The 23912-nt window shown below is 22.8% G+C and overlaps 1 protein-coding gene across 5 annotated transcripts in view; it reads left to right on the top strand.

Annotated features, from left to right (window-relative positions):
• Positions 1–4560: 4560 nt before the first annotated feature.
• The window catches only part of LOC135926549 (uncharacterized), a 29029-nt gene continuing 9677 nt past the window's right edge, over positions 4561–23912 (top strand). For 2 of the 5 annotated variants that reach the window (XM_065462463.1, XM_065462462.1), the window contains exons 1-3: positions 4591–4669; positions 10032–10073; positions 20592–20633. In XM_065462463.1, the coding sequence (XP_065318535.1) occupies positions 4615–4669; positions 10032–10073; positions 20592–20633 (139 nt within the window). In that variant the 5' untranslated portion in view covers positions 4591–4614. Of the gene's footprint in view, positions 4670–6570; positions 6634–10031; positions 10074–20591; positions 20634–23912 lie in introns of those variants that run through there. The other 3 variants (XM_065462466.1, XM_065462464.1, XM_065462468.1) reach the window with 3 other exon arrangements.

Below are 23912 nucleotides of genomic sequence, written 5' to 3'. Positions count from 1 at the left end.
TATTTGGAGTCTCAATCAATCATTTTTTGCGAAGATCTTTTAAAAGTTAAAAAGAATGACGCGTTATATATTGATGAAAGTAATTTATTGATATTTTATTTGTAATTGTATATAATTAAAGGTATTGCAAACGATCAAATTACCAAAGAAAATATCAACAGCGAAATCATGACCAAAATAAAAAAATGGATAAAATTTTCTTTTATATTACCATACCGACTTTTAAATCAATTAAATTCTTATTCAAATTTAAATTAATTATATAAATATTTATTAACCCTTCCTACAACTTCCTGTTCAGCCGAAAGAGCCATGAGTAAAGTAAAAATTAACCAAACTCAAATGCGGAATAAAATTTCGGACCCATTTTTGGAAAATTTACTGTTAATATCCAGCGAAATTGATGTTTTTGAAAAATTTACAATTGATGATATTATAACACAATTTGCTTTAACATCAATAAGGTTATCCAAATTATTAATAAAATAATTAATGTATCTTTTTCACAGCGAATATATAGGCTTTTAAATAATGTATATTTAATTTAACATTTTATAATTTCAATGCAAAATATACTATAATTCATTTTATTCTAATATTTTATATAATAGCTCTATTTACAATACATGTTTTTAATTATGTGGAATCAAGCTAAATATACCTCTTTAAATTTATTCGTCTTATATTTTTTACAATATTTTAGATCTTTTTCATAGAAATATTAATATGTTATCTCATTTAATTCACTTATATATATTTTATGAAAATAAAGTGAATACCAAATTATGAAAAGATTGCATTATTTAAATAAAAGTTCATTATCACTTACAAATTTTTAAATTTTTTTCCCTAAATAGGCTTGAAAGATTGTAAATAGAATTATGTTGTAAGGTTATAAATGGTAGCAGATAAGATTTTTTAAATAAAATCACTATACTATCGTAGGTCTGTAAATTTCGCGGCCGAAGGCCGCTGGATTTTTTTTAGGTGGGTATGGGTAGATTTTGGAGGGGTTTGCTTCCATCAAATTTTCTGCCATGTAGACGCTGGTTCAACAGATAGTATATATTTTTTGTTATTAAATTTACATTAAATGCAATGAATATTCTAAATGATACATGTATTACAAGATTGTATTAACGATGCATTTAGAAAATAAGGATAAAGATAAAAAATTTATTGATAAGAATTGAAATCCTATTAAATGTCATTCCGCATAACCATGTAATAAATGTAAGATATTTATTTGATATGTAATTATTTATATTTTAATAAATATTGATAAATTGTAAAAATATTTCAATAACAAAATATCTGTCATATTAGCTAAGTTTGTAATTATTCTAGATATTCTGGTATAAATGTAATATATGATTTGCTAAATATTCATATCTATAATAATGATCATGAATAGTTATGTAATGATTCTATTATCATAATTTCCTTAAATTCATTGAATACCTTATTTTAATTTAATAACAGAAATTAATATATTTATATCATTATTGATGTTTAAAAAAATAATACGAATAAATAATAAATTTGTATGTGAAAACCTTCAAACTAGTTTATAAAGGCCTACATTGATTAAAAATTATAGATAAAAATCTGTTTTAAACAAAATTTGATACAATATCAAACTATTTTACCTTTCAACAGTTAGAGAGGTTTTAAGCTTTTATACAAGAGATTTTTTAAAAAATTGATTAAAAGAGTATAAAATAAAAATAAATATTATAAATAAAAGTTCAGGTTTTAAAATTTCACTGTAATATAAATAAATTATAATTAATTTTGATAAATATTATGACAACCGCCAAACAGGCACATAAGTTTAGATAGACTTTAATTTGATTTTGTTGATGAAAATTTATCAAAATTAAAACACATATCATAATTGTCATAATAATATTAAAAAAATATAATAAGAATTTAGTTTATGCATCTCTATTTAAGATTATTACCTTAGAATCATATATTCAATAAAAAAATAACAAATATATTTTTTCAGAATAGATATCAATAATATCTAATTAAAATTAAGAAAATTATTATCAAAAACTTTAATAAAAAAATAACTTTATACTAAATAATTGATATAAATCCTATATTAAAATAATATCCTAGTAATCTTTGAACCTTTTAATGTATAATTTGCATTTTAAAGTTTTTGGTCTGGGGAGTTATCAAAACCCCAAAACCCCTAAGTGGCTATCCGCTGGTAGCTCCAATGGGTTCTAGATATGACCATAATTTTAAATTCCCTATAAACATTAAGGCAAGCATTGCTTAAATGGCATTATTTAAGGAAATTGTGTAAAAGTAACAAGAAATTGCTAGATCATCGTTGGATTATATTCAATCAATCTAGGTTTTATTATGGGGGCAAAATAACTTTTAAAAAGGCAGAAACAAGTATTCAAAAATTATCGATTTTCAAACCCAATTGGGTCATAAACCTTAAAAGAATGTTGATACTATAAGAGACTAAATTGAATTTGAGAATTGACTAATAAATATTAAGTAACCAAGAGAATATCTACAACTAAAAGAATATGGGAGAAAAGGAATGCGCTTTTGGAACAAATTATTGAAGTTATATAACATAAAGTACAAAATTACCTATCATTTGAAGTGTAGAGAAGCTAATAAATTATTTGGGAATCATCGAATTATAATCCGATATTACTATTATCTAATATAAAAATATAATTTTAATTAATAACAGAGTTGTTATAAGATATACAAATATATCCAGATATAGACACATTGTCAATAAATGAATCTAGATGCGAATACATCGTTTAAATATATTCGGTATCTAAGCATAAATTATTTTTAAGACAATGAGTGGGTAATTGGTGGGTGAATTTTAAATATTATTCCGTCGAAATGAGCAGAACAGACTTCAATTAACTCATAATATTGCATGTTTTATAGGTTTAATTGGAAATACATTGAAATAAAAAAATAAAGAGTCAAACTAGCTATTAAAATAATTTTTAAAAAATTGTGCAGGCGAAAGGGTTAAATAAAATTTTTAGATAAATTGGCATACTATGGACGGGCAGGCAATTGTATACAATGGGTGATTTGGTTTTTGGGTTAAAAATTGCCCATTGCAGACCGAGATTGTGAATAGTGCTTAATTTAGGATTCTTTTATTAAATTTAAATTTCGGAATTAAAAATAAATAATGAGTTGATATTTTAATCTATAATATATAATTTAATGATAAATTTTAATTGTTTAGATTTTAATAATATATTTAAAAATATATATATGTTTTTATATTCACCTAGCGACACTTTATCGCGACGACATTTTATTACGATGATTTTAATTTTAGCAAGAAATCAAAATTGATTTAAAAATTTCTTATTGTTTAATAATTTTCTTACATTTTTTTACGATGGATATAAGAAAATTTTATCAAAAAAAAATACCTAATGGTATTATAATTTAATATTAAAAATATACAAAACTAATATAAGTTTTAGAAATTATAATAACTGATTCTCCTTAATTTTTTTTGCATTGGAATTAATTAGTAAATAATTATTATACAAAGATTTTATGCAACATTTTTCAAAAAAATAAAATATGGAATTGACGGAGGTTATAAAATTGAGAATTGGAACGAAAATTTGACGAAATTTATGATATTGCTGATGCGTAAGCGAAATAATATTTGAGATTAAAAAAACCCCCATTTGTATCCAGATAAGAAAATTGTTTCAATGTGGATACAATTGAGATTTAATACATTATATATCGCTTAAATTTATAGTCGTATATAAATACGCAGATTTGTAAAATAACAATCTGGAACTCAATACAGCTATTTAAACAAAATAGTACTTGTGGTTATTGTCTTTGGTTTTTTTATTATGTTTTATAATTTAACTTTAAACTTATTTTGATATTTTATATTGATATTATAAATATCTTGATTACTAAAAAAAAAATTAAGATAAACAACTTTACTTTTAGTTACTTTAAACAAGTACACTTTTAAGTTTAAAGTTTAACTTTAAGAGATAGATAACAAAAACAAAATCTCGAATATAAATTTCTTTATCGTCTAAATTGATATTAATAAATGTCTAGAATTATAAAATTTAGATAAACATGACTTATAATTATAATATAAACAAGTACATTTCTAAGTTTAAAGTTTAAATTTAAGAGATAGATAACAATAACAAAATCTAGAATATATGTATCTCAATCGTTTAAATTATATTAAAAAATGTCTAAATTATTAAAAAAAAGAAAATTCAGATGAATAAGTTAACTTTTAATTAAGATTTTAAACAAGTACACTTATAAGTTTATAGTTCAGCTATATAAGATTGATAACAAAAACAAAATAAATATACATATCTCAATCGCCATTAATAAAAAAAATAAAATTTAAATAAATAAGTGCACATATATTTTCATATAAAAAGTTTAAGGTCAATTTAAAATATATAGATAACAAAAACATGAACCTCCAATAAAATAATATATAAAAACCATATTATATTTTAAGTTTTATAAAAATATTTTAGAAATATACTTTTGATAATAATATTATAAATTAATTTTTTTAATTATAATAATAAAGTTATGTCATACTCTTTATTAATCACTATTCTACCAATCATTCTTGGATCTGAATATGGTACTTTCCGTTTATTTTTATGTTAGATAGCCGCAATTAAATGATCGGATTTTAAATTTTAGTCTGAACTACAGTGGACGTTTTGAAATTGATAAAATTAGAGAATAATTATATTTACAACTCATTATATTATAAATTTATCGGTCTAAGATTTATGCGGTCTCGATTGTTTTTTTTGAAATATTAATGTATATTAGATGAAAGCAAATTAAAAAATATTTTAAATGTAATATTATTAATCGATTAAAGTTAGCCACTGTAGGTTTCTGAGAGTAAAGAATTCATATACCAGAATAATTATTTTACAAATTTTTTAATATATAATTTATATAAAATAGAATCTAATAATAATATCTTATTTGATTGCAATCATAATAAATGACATCTAATACTAATCAATGCAAATCATCACACACTATTTTTTAATTTTCCCTTATAAATAAAAAAAAGAAAGTTTTATTTATGTATTTAATTTTTATATGGAAAACCCAAAGTGTTGTGTTATATAATTATCTCATTTGTATTCAACGATGCTTTAGAATGTATTTTAAATGTAAAGAAATGAATAATACGTCAATGTAAGCATTTTATAATAGTTACGGATAGATTGCAGATAAAGTAACTATATTGTATTTGGTTTATTATTTCGTTCTGAATGTAGAAGACCGTTACGGTTATAAAGTGTCCAGACTTTAAATGTTTATTAAAGAAAGTTAAAAATAATTTATAAAAATGGAAAATATTTTGAGAATATAATATATTGTATTTAATTTATAAAATAAAAATAAATCGCTATTTACTACAATAGGAAGTTTTCTTTTGTTGAGCTTATCTGTTATATTAATGACATATAATACAAGCTAAAATTCATTTAAATAACTGAGTACAAAAAAAATCGGTTGGTGACTTAATTTAAAATCTTGTTTAAGAATTTCATTTATAAAAAGGAAAAAATTGAAATGATATTAAAAAGATAGATGAACTAAATTTTCCAAAATTGTTAAACGTAGTTTTATTCATAATATATATAAATATCTCTAAGGAAGAAATTAAAATAAAAAACTATCTCTTATTTATTTAACAATATAAAATTTTAAAAAATGAAAATTTAAGAATTATGAAAAACACCCATATGCGGTCATGCAATAGTGCTTCTTTATATTTAGATCTTTTAAAAAAAATTTTTATAAAATTATTTATCCTAACTAATTAACTGTCAAATATCTTAATATTGCCAAATTCATCAATATTATATATGTTCCCAGAAAAACTTGTTGTCACTCAAAACTGTCATAAAATTTACAAAAGATAAGTGGCTTTAAATGTTCTTATAAATATAGTTGTTTTTTTTATTCAAAACAATCCCTGTTCAAAAATGGCTCATATACACTGTGCCAATCTGCTACAGCCGGCTCAAAATCATTATAAAAATTTTTTTTATAGAAATAAAAATAAAAACCGAAAATTATTTTTATAAAAATCTAATATAGTCAAAGGACTACAATATGTGGACTTAAAGATCTTCAATTTTATTTAATGTGGAAAGAAACACACCTAATAGGGCTTTCACCACCCTTATAGTAAAATCCTGAATACGCCTATTAGAATACTTACCCTACTTATTTCAGACAATTTAGCTATAAATTTTTAAATTATTTTTAATTTACTATACAAACAAATATATAAAAAATAAAATCAAAAGTATTCAAATATTCTTGAAAAATAGTCTGAATTATTTAGAAGAGTACAATTAGAATAGAGTTTACACATATTCTCAGAAGGTTATTCATGCAGCTATAAATATCTAACCCCACAAAAAAAAGAGAACTCAGCAACTTAACAAAATATTAAATTTCAAGATCAATCACATATATTAACATTACTTGCATTTTATTCAAATATTGATACTTGCATATTATACATATTCACTTACATGCATTATTTTTATCAAGTCACTGCTGCAAGTAACCTTAATAAAAATTATATATCTTTGTTTTAAAGAAGAAAAAGTAATATAATTTCAAACTTGAAGTTCATTTTAAAACTACCCCTTTTATGCGATTATCCAAATTTTTCATACTGGTTTTCTGAATTAATTTATTAAGATCTTCATAATTATCAATAGATTTCAATATGTTTATCTTTATTGGTGTAGATAAGACAGTTCAATCCTTTTTTCATGGTTTTCTTTTCTTTAAAATTCTGATACAATTCAAATGTTTTTAACTTCATCTCCGCGCCTTACCATTTATTGCTTATAATTTTTTTTTATTAAAAATTTTGAAAATTATTCAATAGGCCTTCTTTGTTTTACTTTAAAACAAATTTAAAATAAATGTTTCAAATCTTTTTAGTTAAAACAGGGTTAAATTTACATTTCGTTTTACACGATCACCCTTGAGTAAAAGGGTTAAATTCCTCCCTCAAATGGGAAAAACAATTATCGTTGGAGCCTTTAGAGCCTTTAACAATCTAGATAAATTATTATTAATTTTGCCATCAATTCACTCATAAAATTGGACAATGGGTCTCTCTATTGCATCTGATTAAAATATAATGCATCTCAAAAGAATTTTTTTTAGTTTAAATTTTTTTTGAATAAATGTAAATTAGTTTTTTGAATAATTTTCTCAGGTAAAATAATTTTATCTGAATGGAAATTAATTTAAACGTTAATAATCACTATATATCACATGCAAGAATTTGTTGACTTTTAGTCTTATAATACAAAAAATAAACTAACTATCTTTATAATATCATTATAGACAAACTCGTGGCATTGTTTTTGTGTATTAAATTTTTTTAAGCCTGCCCCAGATCTACATATTTAATCAAAATATATCAAATTACTATAAATATTGTTCAATATTTATGTAAATGATAAAATTGAGACCACATTATCATTCAGCTTATATTTAAGGGTAACTTTTATAAAAAATATTTATTAATAAAAATTTAAAAATTACTTCTGACTTATTAAAATTTAAATTTGAATTTTTAAAAATTTTCATGAACTTTTTGTGAAACATGTACGATGAAATCAAAATATTTATTTAATATTAATTTATATAGATAACCTTTGTAAGAATTAATTGAATTTTATATATTTTTATTGTTTTCAAAGATAAAGACCTTATGATAATAAATTTTATTGCGTTATATTTTGCTTGCTTATAAATAATTAAAAACAATATGATTAAACAATAATGCTAAATAAAAAATTGTTTTCAAATTTGATAGAAATAAAAGGTTGGTTTATATATGTGGTATTTGAATAAGAAATTCAAAGGAATTCGGAAATCTCTCAATTTAAAATAATTTATTGAGAGCTATATTTCAATTTGATCCTAGGGGTTTGTCGAAAATTTATTTCAACATCTTTATAGCATCCACACTTAATTTCATACAATTTTGTACTGAACTCTAGTTATAAGTGAAAAACATAAAATTTTACAATATAATTTTCTTAATTTACAGAATTTATACATGCTGTCTAACGATCAAATCAAATTGCTTTATATTTAAAAATCACCCTCAATAAATTACTTAAAATTGAGAAATGTGAATTCCCAAGAAATTCATATCCCATTAAGACATATTATAACATAAATAAATTATATTTTATTCTCTAATAATATGTCTATTGACATACCATTTTAATTATATCAAATTAAAAATTATCATTTTAAAAAATAAAATTTTATTCTAGACATACGCTGCGATTGTAATTTTTTAAAAAAAACATAAATCTTTCATTGAATTAAATTTGTTTTGACCGTAAAGGTATATAGAGATATGCATGAGAGCAGTTTTATCAAATTTATGAATTATGATATCTTGATTTTATGTAGAATAAGACTAAATTTAGCTCAAAATAAGCATAGCTTCGTACTAGAGATCTGCTAAGTTAGGCCCGGCCCGTACCCGGCCCGAGTCCGGGCTCGGGCCTAATTTTATTTAAACTAATCAGGTTCGGGCCGGGCCTAATATTTTTAAAAAATTCGGGCCGGGTCGAGTCGGGTTTTGGAATTTTTTTTAAATATTTCTAAATTTATCAATTTTATATTGAATTTTTTATGTAAAATAAAAATATTTGATTTTATTTATTGAGATTAAACGACATATAATATATGTCTTTTATTTTGAGTAATTATAAAAATTAATTTCTATATTTAAATAAATTCGGGCCGGGCCGGGTGGGTAAATTATTTTAAAAAAATTTTGGGTTCGGGCCGAGTCGGCAAAACTTTTTTAAAAAAATTTCGGGTTCGGGCCGGGCAAAACTTTTTAAAAAAAATTTCGGGCCGCACTACTTCGTACCAATTACACGATTAAAGAGTTTTATTTTTTTCAAATAGGTTTCAAAAAAATAATTTTCTGGCCCCGATTTGCAAGTCTGTTAAAAATATTAAGCTCAACATGTTATTGTAGTTGACGACATTATCTTCTTTATTAATTTTTATAGGTCTTATTTAGATATTATGTTTTACATTCTTAAAGAGACTCTTTAAATATATATATTATTCCTATCAGTTTTTACATGATAGAAAATTTTTTAGAAGCAAACTCCTTGCTAAACTTACTTTAACCTTCCTAAAATAAATTGTTGACCTTTCAGCCATTATTCAATTTGTAAATAAATTGATGATGTCATTAAGAAAAATCTTATGATAGTATTTAATTAATATGAGCCATCATTTATAACTCCATCCAATAAAATATATTCAAAATCATTTCAGGCAATTTAGAATAATATATAAAATAAATATTAGTTAGTCATTATCAATAGGATTAGATTCTGATAAAAATACAAAGATAATTTTAGGTTTTAGAATATTAATCTATAATATAAATTGTAATATTATTAGATCAATATTTATGAAGAAACTAAAAAAATATTAGATTAGCAAAAAATTTTGAAAAGTTCCATAATAAAATTAATTGAAACTTTTTATAGAAAATTAAATTCTAGGTTATCAAATTGTTGTCTAAATTATAATTTATATAATTAACAAATCGTGTTTAAATTGAGTCAAAACAATTATAATTGGTTAGTTCACTCCTTTTATCTTTGTCATAAGGTTTGGTTACAGTAAGCTATATAATTCAAAATATTATAAAGGTTCATTTCTCTTTAACGGTTCTATTCCTTCCAGGTACCTTTATAATAATTTAAAATTTAGTACATGTATAAAGTCTGCCTCTCTTGAATGTCTATTCCACCTTAAAATATGTATTTATATATTAATAGCCTCAGCCCCCTATACACACTGATTCCTGCTCCTATTCTTATTATATTCTATTATTATAAAAATGTCAATCTAGCTTTTATATTTCTTAAAATATATTATTTTTTTAAAAGCTAATAATGACGGAAACGATTTTTGTCGTTATGAAAAGCGAGGTATAATATTAATTCCAATATTTAAAGTTTATATTTGGAAAATTTCGTAAAATTATATATTGAACATGATTAAAAAATGGCTTTTTATTATAAATATAAAATAAATTAATTATTAGATTTAAGTATGTTATCATCAAAGTATTTTATATTCATATTTAGAAAAAACATATAGTGGTAAGTATTTCCAAGTTATTTCGAACTATGAATTTTCATAACTTGCCAGTTGTCGCTTTAAAATAAATGATTTTCAAGTTTATATTTATATTTAGTTCTTGATAGATGGCTAAAAAAATTTGGTTGAATTTTAATAATTATAAATCAGTAATAAGACATAGTTATTTTTGTAAGTTAAATCAAATTAGACATAGTTAACCCTGAGTAATTATTTTATCAATTTCAATTTTTTATATATAAAGTTATGGATTTATTTTCTTTACTAATTTTATAAAAAAATTATTGCAACCAGTCTCATGCCGAATACCTATATGTTTCTGCCCCGTATGTTTATTTATTTTTAGGACTTGATATTATTCTTTTCTACGTACTAAATGATTTTCTAAAGGAAATTAAAACATTTTGGAAGAGAATAAATGTTACAATGATTAAACATGAGATTTTTTATATATTTAATTTTAAATATTTAATTTATATTTGAATTTTATCAAAACAATATTTAAAATAAAATCCTACAATGACAAATATTTATTTATTACTATTATATTATATATGTTGACGCAATGCGTTACTTTTCAACTTTAACTAATTTTTTGAACGCGTTTTTTATACTTTTATTGGATATAAAATTTAAACATGGATTACCTACCCTATAATTTTCAAACAATTATGCCATAAATAATTTAAAATATAGAAATAATTTAAAATATAGAAATAATCTATACAAAAATTAATTAATTTTAAAAGTTCATAACAATGAATACATTTTCATCAAAATAATATTTTAAAAATTTTAAAAACGCCTTTAAAATAATTATTAAGTTGATAAAAAAAATGCCATATTGACTGAAAAAAACACATGTATGTTAAAATATATCATACATTTCATAATCGACATGAGTTTTAACCCGACTCTCTCAATTTTTTCTAAAATCTTACAAGAGTTTGAATATTAAAAAAGAAAAATATTTTAGCCTCCAACTTCAAACAGCGACTGAGATACAATTTTCTAAAGTTCGAAAAAATGGGTCTTTTAAAGAAATACTCCCCTTTTAATCTTATATTTTTATATAATTTAATTAGATGTGTCATTTAAATTTCTTATATAACCTAATGATAGGCATTAGAGGTAAGATAATGTAAAATATTATTTAAAAAATTGGAGTATCAAAAACTAGATACCGACAATGATAGTAAAATTAATTCAGCATTTTTTTTCTCTTATTTTATATATATAGATTGATTAATAAATGTGCATATTAAATTGGGATGAGCCCAGAAGATGGCATTTAAATTATTAATCAATTATAAAAATTCTTAATAAATATTTGATAAATCATTAATTGTGATATATTTTAGCTAGAATCTTTTATATATTTTAAAATTTTAATTTTTAACTTATATTATATATTTATATAATTCTAGTATTCCTAATTATATTTTTTTTAAACAGTAGATTTATTACAATCAATTTAATTTGTAAGAAGATAAAAGTCGTGAAGGCATAAGAAACCTTTAGATGACTAAATAGAATAAATCATTAACGATAAAATTGTATTATTTGAGATAAAAAATTTAAAAAGTAACTTCGAAAATATCTAAAGATATAGTTGAAGGGATTGCATTTTGTTCAAATTTCGAAACTTACAGACTGATATCTCGGATGTTGGAGTCAGGAGGCTAAAATTTTATTTTTTCTTAATATAAACTAACTATAAAAATTTTAAAATAAACTGAGAGGATCGGGTTGAAATTCATGTGAAGTTCATATTGACTTGATTGAATTTACCATATATATTATTATTATTATATAAAATACAATTTATTATTTGTATAGTCATGCAAGGTAACTTCTATATTATACTATAAAACATTTTGTAAAATTCAATGAAGCTTTCAGTCATCAAAAAATTTTTAATAATTTTTATCCAATTTATGATTTTCACCAATCTAACAGCTTTTTGTAATAAACTAAAGTTTTAGAACATTCTTGGGATGTATACTAACTGCACTTAGCTCAGGAGGATATTTGATCATGCCCAAGGAATAGACGACTTGAAACTCTATTAATTGCATCACGAATATTTAATTTCTTCTATTCTTCTCACCATATGATTAAGAATGGTCCCCCTTTAATTTCACTAACTTGTATAATCCTCTCCTAATCGTGTTAAAGTTGCAAGTATCAGTCGTAGTTGATTATCTATAGAAATCATTCTTCTTTGATTATCCAATATTTTCTAATAGTATAATACAGCACATAACTATTTTATTCTTTTATGAAATAGATCGCTTATCTAATGGCTAAAAAAGCATTTAACTCTGGGATCTGATCCTGTTCTTCGCTTTCATTTATTATAGTTCTTTTTATAAATTTCTACATAAAATTCTTTACAAGAACTGCAATTAAAAAACTAAGTTATTCAGTAACTCTTTCTTAGGATTCATAATCCTAATTTTTTTTATTTCCTCTTTTAAAGTCGATAAACATTTCCTTACTCTTAAGTAAATAAATTCATTCCTCTGTTTAATTTACTTTTAATCGATTTCGAAACTGGTCCTTAGCATATTAGTCTTTTTCAAAGCTTTTAGCTTAATATATCAGCTATAACATATAATTCAAGGATGGATTTATCTTTCTTTTAGTTTTTAATTTCTTCTTCATAGCTAAATTCACACTATTTTTAATTTTTTTGTATAACTGAATTCATTTTATCTAAATATTTAAAATTTTTATTCATATTGCATTCATTTTATATCCAGAAGTTTTAAATTTATTTAATGTCTATTGGAACAAATGATGTTAATAATACTGATAATTTTATCTAACAAATGTTCTTCAGGTCAAGGATGGTTTCGACCTTCATGTGAGTCAATTTTTGCTAGTTATAATATTATTAATTTTTTATTATCCAAAATAAGAAAATAATTCTTAAAATATTTGTATCATAAATATTCGTAACTTGTAAAACGGTTGGTGACGCGTAATTTTAATTTTTCTCTTAGAAATTTATTCATAGTAAGGGAATAAACAATTAAAGTGCTATAAAAAAAAGAGTAAATTTATCTATGTTTAATGATAGTTTTATTCTTTACATATATCACTATGGTAGAAATTAAAATTTAAGAATAAAATTTATCTTTTTTTTATCAATATAAAATTTAAAAAAGTGAAAATCTAAGAATTATGAAAAACACCATTAAACCTTATGCGGTGCATGTAATAGCATTTCTTTATATTTAGATATTTTAAAAAAAATTTATAAAAAATATTGCTAATTAAATAATTGTCAAATATGTTAATATTATCAGATTTTTCTATATTATATATGTTACCCGAAAAAATTTTTTGTCACTCACTGTCATAATACAAAAGATAAGTCATTTGAATATTATCATTTATGACCCAAGATAAACTGGTGGTCTTTAATTTTCTTATAAATACAGTTGATTTTTTTAATTCAAAATAATTCCTGTTAAAATGGCTAATATGCACTGTGCCAATCAGTTGCATCCGGCTATGATTCAAACATTATTAAAACATTTTTATAAAAATAAATGTAAAAATCCAAAATATATTTTATTAAAATATAATATAGTCAAAGGCCACGATATCTGGACTTAAAGACACCCAATTTTTTTTAAGGAGAAAGGAAACCAGCTAAACGTGCTTTCCCCATCCCTTTAGGGAAATCCTCTATATGCCTATGAGAATACTTATTTCAGCAATCAATCAATAAATTTTTAAGTCATTTTCAATTTATTATATAAAATATATATGGTTCCAAAAGAGATCTTAAAAAGCAGTCTGAATTTTTTGGAACACATATTTTGAGATACCCAGCTATGAAATTCATAAAAATAGAGAACACAACACACAAATATTTAAAGCAACACTTTCATTTTATATTTTAAACATTGAAACTTGCATATTATATATATTCACATACATGCATTTAATTTTTAATCAAGTCCCTGCAATTAAAATTATATATCCGTGTTTTAAGAAGAAAATAAAACAATTTCAAATCAATCAAATTTATCACTTATTAAGAAATATATTTAAGATGCTACACAGGCATCTTCGTTATTAGAAAAATAATTTTAAGTCTAACAGTCGAAATTAATTATTTAAATTAATCTAATCTTTCTATTACAAATGTTATCTGTAACAGCAACATATTTGAGTTAACTAATGATTTTAATTTAATTGTGCGGATTTCGATTATGCAAATATCTCTTATTGGTTATTCTGAATTCATCTATTAAGATCTTCATATAGATTTTGATATGTTTTATTGCTGACTTAGATATTTAGACAGTTTAAAAAAAAATTTTATTTAATTTTATAAAATTTTTAAATACAAAAAACTAAAATAAAATAATAATAATTTATTTTAAATGTAAATAAGTGCATTTTTTAAACATATATATTATTTTTAACGTCAATTAATATATATATAATACAGATAATAAAACTATAATACAACAATATGTTTGTCTCTATTTGTGAAGATAAGACAGTTCAATCCTTGGTTTTTTTTAGAATTTTGTTACAATTGAGATGTTATTAACGTCCTTTCCACGCCTCACCTTATTGGATGTAAATCTTTCCTTATTAAAAATTTTGAAATTGCTTTTTACATAACATGCCTTTTTTAAACATTGTTTCACTCTAAAACAAATTAAAAATAAATGTTTGAAATCACAAATATTCGTTTAAGTTCGTCTTGTTTACGTGTAACACTGTCGGCCAAGAAATCATGCAAAGACCATTTATTCGCCAATATATTGTCCTTATTATCCATGATTTTAGCTCTTAGATGGCAAATCATATTCTAAACTCTAGAATCCCTATCTTTAATGCCGATTTCTTTGTTTATCCGCAACATTTTAATATTAATTTAAGTTTCAAACATATTTAGTTACAATGACTAATCAATGGCTACATCGATGTTACTTTTGAATGCATTAAAAAGCATTGGGCATTTTTGTTAAAACATATAATGCCTGGAAATATTTCAACACTTGTCAAAAAATTTATATTTTTCTCCCTTTTCTTTCTCGATTACTTAATTTATACTGATATTATATATTATTATTTATGTGTATGAATCCCTTTTTTAGCTAATCTTCTAGTCAATCATTCTTAATCCATGTATTTGGACACTTGTTATTTCAATTTATTATGAATTTCTATAATTTTTTTTAACTAAATTAACCAAAGTTTTAATAAATCTAAAAATATTCCTATTAATAATTTTTTTTCTATCTAATTAGTTAAAGGAAATTCAGATGATCAAAGTGATTATTTTACTTTTTTATATTATTATATCAATTAAAGTTTGCTAATTCACAACCCAAATTTGCGGTGAAATTTACTAAAAAATTCTATTTTTTTATACTTCGCCACGAATTCATTCAACAAACTAAATATGATAGATTTTTATGTATTTATATATATTTAGTTGCATTGTAATAAAACTGTTTAAAATCTATTTTTTTTTGTTTTCTAATTCATTCAGTGAATAATATTTTTAAGTTTTATTAGCTCTTTATGGTAAAAAAATTAAAACGCAAGAAATAGATAAATTATATTTTTGAAAATGTAAAAATAGGTTTATTCTTTACATACATCTCTACGATAGAAATTAATATTTAATAAAAAAAAACAATATTTATTAATATAAAATATGTAAAAAATGAAATTTTAAGAAAAATAAAAATTCAGGATACCTGTTAGATTTCGCTGAGAGTGTTACGGTGCTACTTTTTTAAAATTGTTTATCAAATAAATGGAAATACATCATAGATATTCAAGATTTTAATATTATATAGAATATTATGATGATTTAATTAAACATATTGACGTTTTAATTACTTTGCCCTCTTGATAAAATTAATATATTTGCAATAATTATTAAAAATTAAAATTTATAAATCCCTAATAAATGTTTTTTTAAACTTATAAAATCTATTTTAAAACTTACATTTCTTAACAATGAATAATTTCACTTCCCCTATCTTATATATATAACATATAACATTAAATTAATGACATATGATTTTTAGTTCTTCACACGAAAAAACAAATTCCTTTTATCATTCCCTCCTTAATCAACTTTAAATATCAATTACCAATGATAACATTTCTATATAAATTATTCTCAAATTAATTCTAGTTCCGTTTCAACTCACCTAAATTCATTTTAAAAATTTCTTCATCCATTCACGATAAAATAGTTCTAACTTTTAATTTTGGTACCTGTCCAATTACCAAAAAAATTGCAATTTAAGTTAGGAAAAATTGCCATAGCCAAAAACTGGTTTAAACTCTATATGAACAGATAAGTATAAAACCAAAATCAACATGACTTCAATTTATATCCAGAAGATAAAAATCTACGATTAAAGTAGATTACGTTCACAGAATATTATGATGATCTCTTGACCGATTAAATAATAAATCATATAGGTTAGAAAAAAGAAATTTACCACCCAATCTTAAAAGTGATAGGAATTTCAGATAATTAAATTGGATGGAGCAGGAAAAGGGTTAGAAAAGAACCATAAGGACGGAATTGCTTAAATTTGATCTTTAAAATGTCTTCTTTTCCACTTACACGTCATTTTATATTAATGATATGCACATTTGAGTAAAAGGATTATGCGTCCTTCCTCAAATGAAAAAAAATAATTATCAATGGAGCGTTTATAGCCATAAAATGGAAGATGCACCTCGATAAATTATTATTCCTTTGGCCATCAATTCACTCCTAATATTAGTTAATGCTTCTATCCATCGCACTTGTTTACTCAACATTATCGAAATATCCTTTCATCTCCAACATTATTCATCTGTAGCTCATATAAAAAATTGGTTTTTTTTAAAGAAGCAGTATAAACTATTTATTCTTATATTTGATTTTTCCTATTTATTATTTTACTGTCTTCTATTCACATACCATACAAAATATAGAAAGAATAAGGATATGTTCCTAAATTTTAATAAATATTTACTGAAAATTTTTACATGATTTTATACATTTTAATTTTTATCACAGTCCTTTTTTTAAACTATCATTATTAATATAAATAAAAATCGTAAATTTTAGAAAATAAAGAATATAAAAATTAGTCAAAAAATTATAATGATTATTTATTCTACAGCATTAAATTTTACCAAAAATGAAACTATGAATATTTTAACATATTTAAAAAGTCTTCCAATTTGTCGATAAACACTTATTTTATAACAAAAAAATGTCACAAAAAAAATTTTAAAGAGTAAGAAAATAGAATATTGTTTTAATTTTTTATAAGTTTGAAATTTTTGTGAATAAATCGTAAATGAGTTTTTTGAATAATTTTTGCAAGTAAGAGTAATTTTATCTGGAGAAAAATTAAATTAAACGTCAATTTATTTTAATTATAATATACTGTATATCACTGGCAAGAACTTCTTGTTAACACATTACAAAATGTAAATCAACTATCTTTATATTAACATTATTAGACAAACTCGTGGCAGTGTTTTTATAAGTATGGTTCAATTTTTTTTTAAAAATAAATTCCTGCTTTTAAATGGCTGATATGCATCCCGCCAAAGCTGTTCCATGTCTTTATATTTAATTTCCAATTATTAAATTACTACAAATATTGTTGTCAACAAACATTTTTATAAATGATAAAATTGTGATTATATATTATGATTAAGATGATATAAGTAATTTATAAAAAAAAATTATTAATAAAAATTATAAAAAATTAAAATAATACTTCTGACTTATTAAAATTAAAATTTGCATTTTTAAAACTTTTCATGAGCTTATTTTTGCCAAACATTTTGATCCATTGAAGCGATTTATCAAAATATCTTTATGTTCATATTTCAAAGTTTATTAGTATTTGAGAAGATACCTGCCATTGGATATCTCTATCCAATGTTTCCCCTACTCAATCGTGTTATTCCACAACTTCTTATTATAATAAAAAACATTTCTTTAACTGGATTACAATATAATCGAAATATTTATTTATAATATTAATTTACATAGGATACCACATTAGTAAGGATTAAATGATCTTATATTTTTTTATTGTTTCCTAACCTAAAGACCGATAAGATATAAAATTTTATTGCTATTTCGCTTGTTAATAAATTTATTAATTCTTAAAATTAATACAACATGCAAAATAAAACCTTGTTTTCAAATTGGTAGAAATAAGGTTGCTCTATATATATCTTATTAGAAGAAATTCAGGGGATTCGGAAATCTCACAATTTTAAATAATTTATTAAGAGCAATTTTTCAATTTGATCCTACAGATAGGTTCGGAAATTTATTCCAACATTTTTATAGTATCCACACTTAATTTCTTACAATTGTGCCCAGAATTCTAGAACCGTTTTTAATTTTAATCTATTTATATGTGGATTATTTTTCTATATAAGTGAATCATAAAATTTTACAATAAAATTTTCTTAATTTACAGTATTTATACATGCTGTATACACTTACTATCAGATCCAATTGATTCAAATTTAAAAATCACCCTCAATAAATAATCTAAAATGAATCCCCATGATATTCATATTCCATTACGACATATTATAACTTAAAATAATTATTTTTTATTTTCTAATAATATGTCTGTATTGTATTGGCATATCATTTTCTAATTATATTAAATTAAAAATTATCATTTTAAAATTAAATAAAATTTTATTCTAGGCAGTAGCTGCAAGAGTAATTTATAAATAATATACATTAATCCCTCATTGAATTAAAATATATAAAGAGATTTGCATGGGAGCTGTTTTATCAAATTTATGAATTGTAATACTTTGATTTTATGTAGAATAAGAATAAATTTAACTCAAAATAAGCTTAGCGTAGCACCCATGACATGATTAAAGAGTTTTATTTTTTTTTAAATTAGTTTTAAAAAATTATTTTCTGGCCCCGATTTGAAAGTCTCGGAGAGAAATGACAACCATAAAATTAAATTCAAAATATTATTGTTATTAATTTTTATGGGATATTAGTTTGATATCAAGTTTTATATTCTTAAAGAGTCTCTTTTGATACAGATTATTCATATCAGTGATAGAAATTTTGTTAGAAGCAAATTCATTCCAAAACTACTCCAACCTCTTTAAAATAAATTGTTGACCTTCCATCCCATTATTCAATTTGTTAATAAATTGATTATGTTATTAAGAAAAATCTTAAGTATTTTAAAATATTTTTAACAATAATTGTGCTACCATTTATAACCTCCATCCAATAAAATATAATCAAAATCATTTCAGGCATCTTAAATTAGAATACAAATATCAAATAAACATTAGTTAGTTAAAATCATGATACGAACATATCGAAAGGATTGGATTCTGATAGGTTAATGGTTAATGATGCTTGGTACCTTAAGGTACCATCTATCAAATTTGAATTTTGTTCATTTTTCATTTGGATAGGCACTACCAAATATATTTATAATATATATTTGAAAAATCGTTATTTTTGAATAGCCTCTATGGCCTAGTAGGCAAGAGCTTAGCTTACTTATCCTATGCTCCCGGGTTCGAATCCCGGGAATGATTATGTTTTTTTTCTTATTCTAACTTGGTGGTTCCATCCTTGGGGGGATGATATATAAAAGGCCGGACTCGACCACGTGATTCCGTATTAATATATTAAATAATAAGGGTCTTATTACATTTTAATAAATTTTGGTCGGTATTTAGCAAATTAGATTGGTATTTAAAATATTTCCATACATTCACTTGGTAGTAAGCATCATTAACCGTTTAAATTAACTTTATAATGCAATTTTTCCAAATTTTTTTCGTTAATCTAATATTTTTTTTCTTTTATTCATAAATATAAATCTATTAACATTGCCATTTATAATGCAGATAATTTCTAAAAATTAAACTCCCTAGGTGAAAGTAATGTTTAAGTTATCGAATATTGTTTTATAAATTATTATTTTTTTATAAAACAAATCTGATCAACAGGGTCATAAAATTAAAATTGGTTGGAAGGTTTAATTACGGTTTTATTTATAATTCAAAATATTAAAAAGTTCATTTCTCTATAACGGTTCTGTTCGCTCCGGGTACCTTTATAATAAAATAAAATTTAGCCCGATATGTATAAAGTAAAATTGTGTCCTCGTCTTTGGTGTCTATTCCCCTTTAAAATATGGATATCAAATATACCAATGGCTTCACCCCTCTCTGTACACGTTGGTTCCTACTCCTATTTTCATTTTACTCTTATTATACTAAATGTCATCTTAACTTTTATGTTCCTTAAAATATATTATTTTTTTTAGCTTTTACAGACTTATACAACGTTTGCCATTATGAAAAGCGAGGTATAATATATCCTAATATTTACAAGTTTATGTATGGAAAATATCACTAAAAGGATATATTGAACATGATTAGAGGCAGGGATCCAAACCTATTTCAAGAATTAATTTTAATTTTACCCACGTCTTCTATTATAGGATCAAGAATTTTTTTTAAACCGCTGTCATCGATTAATTTGAATAGTCTGCCATTAAAAGTGACCAACTCTGTACAAGCGTTGATTATTATTTTTCTTATTTAGTTTAACTAATATTGTTTGTTCTATTAATGCTTCTTTTATCGTCTTTTGGCTTGACATTCTTAAACTTTTTTATTTTATTAGGCTTTTGTTGTGATATTATATTAATTTTTTCGAATACAGATGATGGTTTCTTTTTATGTGACAGTTCAAGATTTATGATGGCCTTTCATATTTTTGACAATCAGTAATATTACATTCTGATGTGTCATTTATAATACTATATGTAAATAATTTATATATTGGATTTAATTTTCTCTAGGCATAATAATTTATTAACTTAAAATATTTTAAAAAAATGCTGTAAAATGGTAATATACTAAGTTTATAAAAATTGACTGACACTTATCAATTAAATGATTGATAATAATTTTTAAAACAATTCGAATATATTTAAAATTTTCGCATATACTAGTTACATATTATTATATAGGCAGAAAACATGAGGCTCGAACCGGTTCAGAGGTATTTTAGCTGTTCTGTTCAGGTTCGGCAATATATTTTTTTAGTTTAGGTTTGGTTTAGGTTCGATAATAAATATCGGTTTTTAGAGATTTAACGGTTCGGTTCAGGTTCGGATCCCTGATTAGAGATGCTATTTATTATAAATAAAAATCTAGTATTATTTCTTTAAAATAACTAAAAGATTTATGTCATAATCAAAATATTTTATATTCATATTTAGATAAAGAAAAAGCTGTTTGTAAGAATTTTCAAGTTATTTCGAACTATTAGTTAAGATAACTTGCCAGTTGTCGCTTTAAGAATTAATTATAATTATGATACTTCAATTATATAAATGATTTTCACGTTTATATTTAGTTTTAGATAGATTGCTTTAATTAAAATTTTGGCTCTGCAAAATAATTATGAATCAATTATAAAATATATTTTTTTTATTAGTTTATAAATCATAATAGATATATATTAGACCGGGGATAGTGTTAACCCTGGATAATTGTTTTATATTTTTCAACATTTTCTACATAAAATTATGGATTAATTTTATTTAGTAATTTGATAAATCTTCATTTGTAATTGTTATACAAAACTCTTTTTTTACCCAATATAAATATTCAAACAGGCTCAGACTGAATACTTATATGTTTCTACCCTACATGTTTCATTTATATTTTAGATTAATCTTTTCTTCGCACAAATTTCTAACGGAAATTGAAACATTTATGAAGCGAATAAATGTTCTGATTTTTCACGAGATTTTTTATATATTTAATTTAAATAAATATTTAATATTAATAAGAGAGAATTTTATCAAAACTATATATTTAAAAAAAACTCTTACAATATAACATATATTTATTTATTACCTTAATATTATCATTTGGCGAAAATGCGTTATTTTTTATTTAACTCTATTTTTTGAACGCATTTTTTAAACCTTAAAAAATCTGATTTTATTTGATATAAAAGATTTATTGAGAAAAAAATTACCATATTGAGTGGAAAAACATGAAGCTAACATATATGATGAATTTCATGACAAATTGACATGAGTTATAATCCTACCCTCACACCATTTTTCTAAAATTTATAAGAGAGTGTGAATATATAACTAAGAAAAAATATATTCTTTTTCCAACTCCAAACAGTGACTGAAATACATACCTCCTAAAGTTCGAAAAAATGGTTCATTATAGGCAAATTCTCTTCCTTTAATCTTATCTTTGGATATAATTGAGCTAGAAGTCTTATTTAAATTTTTTTATATAGTCTAATGATAGGCCTTTAAAGTAACATAATGTTAAATATTGTTTAAAAAAATTGAATATCAAAAGTCTTAAATAGAAAACCGACGATGATTGTAAATTTAATTTGGCATTTTTTTTCTCCAATTTTTTTTTAAATAAAGCTATAGGATTGATTAATAAATGCGCAAACTAAATTGGGCTGCTAAGATTTAGGGAATATGGCATCTTAATTATTAATTAATATTTAAAATTCTTAATAAATATTTGATAAATTATTAAATAGTAATATATTTAAGCTAAAATCTTTTATATATTTAATTATTTATTATTTTAAATAAGAAATTAAATGGCGTGGGTGGAGGGGGGGGGGGGTTAGGCTATTGTTAACTTGTATTATATATTTATTTTGTTCTAGTATTCGTAATTTTTTTTTAAGCAGTAGATATATTACAATTAAATTTATGTGAAGATAAACGCTCTGAAGACCTAATAAATGTTTAGATGACTAAAAAGAATAAATCATTAACGATAAAATTTGCATAATCTAAGGTAAAAAATTAGAAAAATTAACTCTGAAATATATCTAAAGATACAGTTAGAGTGCATTTTGCCAAAATTTCCCAGTTTTTAAACATTTAGAGATACATATCTCGGCTGCTGTTTGGAGTTGATGGGATAAAGTCTTATTTTTAACATATTCTTGTGAAAATTTTTAAAAAAATCTGAATAGATCGAGTTGAAATTCATGCTTTGTGTCGACTGTCATGAAATTCACCAAATATACTATGTATTATTATTATTATTATTATATAAAATAAAATTTATTTTTTCTATAGTCCTTTTTGGTAACTTTTATATTATACTATAAAACATTTTGTTAAATACAAAGTATTTTTCAATCAATCAAAGAATTTTTATATAAATTTTATAATTTATGATTCTCAACTATCTTATAGCCTTTTGTAATAAACTAACGGTTTCGAACTTTCTTGGGATGAAAACTAATTGCACTGAGCTCATGAATGATATTTAATCCAACCTAAAGGGCTAGCCGACATTTAACTCTATTAATTACATCTAGAATATTTAATCTTTCTATTTTTTACACCATACAATAAGGGATGGTTCCCTTTAATTTTACGAACTTGTATCTTAATCCTCTCCCAATCGTGTTAAAATTGAAATCTAGCATAAATTATAAACCTTTTTATTAACAAGTCTTTATATATTAATTTTCATTCAGAAAACATTCATCTTTGATTATTTAATGTTGTCTAACGGCACAGCTCTTTTTATTCTTTTATCGAAATTATTGCATATCTAAAATCGCTAAA

This window comes from Gordionus sp. m RMFG-2023, chromosome 3 (assembly GCF_954871325.1).
Source record: "Gordionus sp. m RMFG-2023 chromosome 3, tfGorSpeb1-WG-v2, whole genome shotgun sequence".
Taxonomy (NCBI): domain Eukaryota; kingdom Metazoa; phylum Nematomorpha; class Gordioida; order Chordodea; family Parachordodidae; genus Gordionus; species Gordionus sp. m RMFG-2023.
This window is presented reverse-complemented; position numbering and strand designations above follow the sequence as displayed.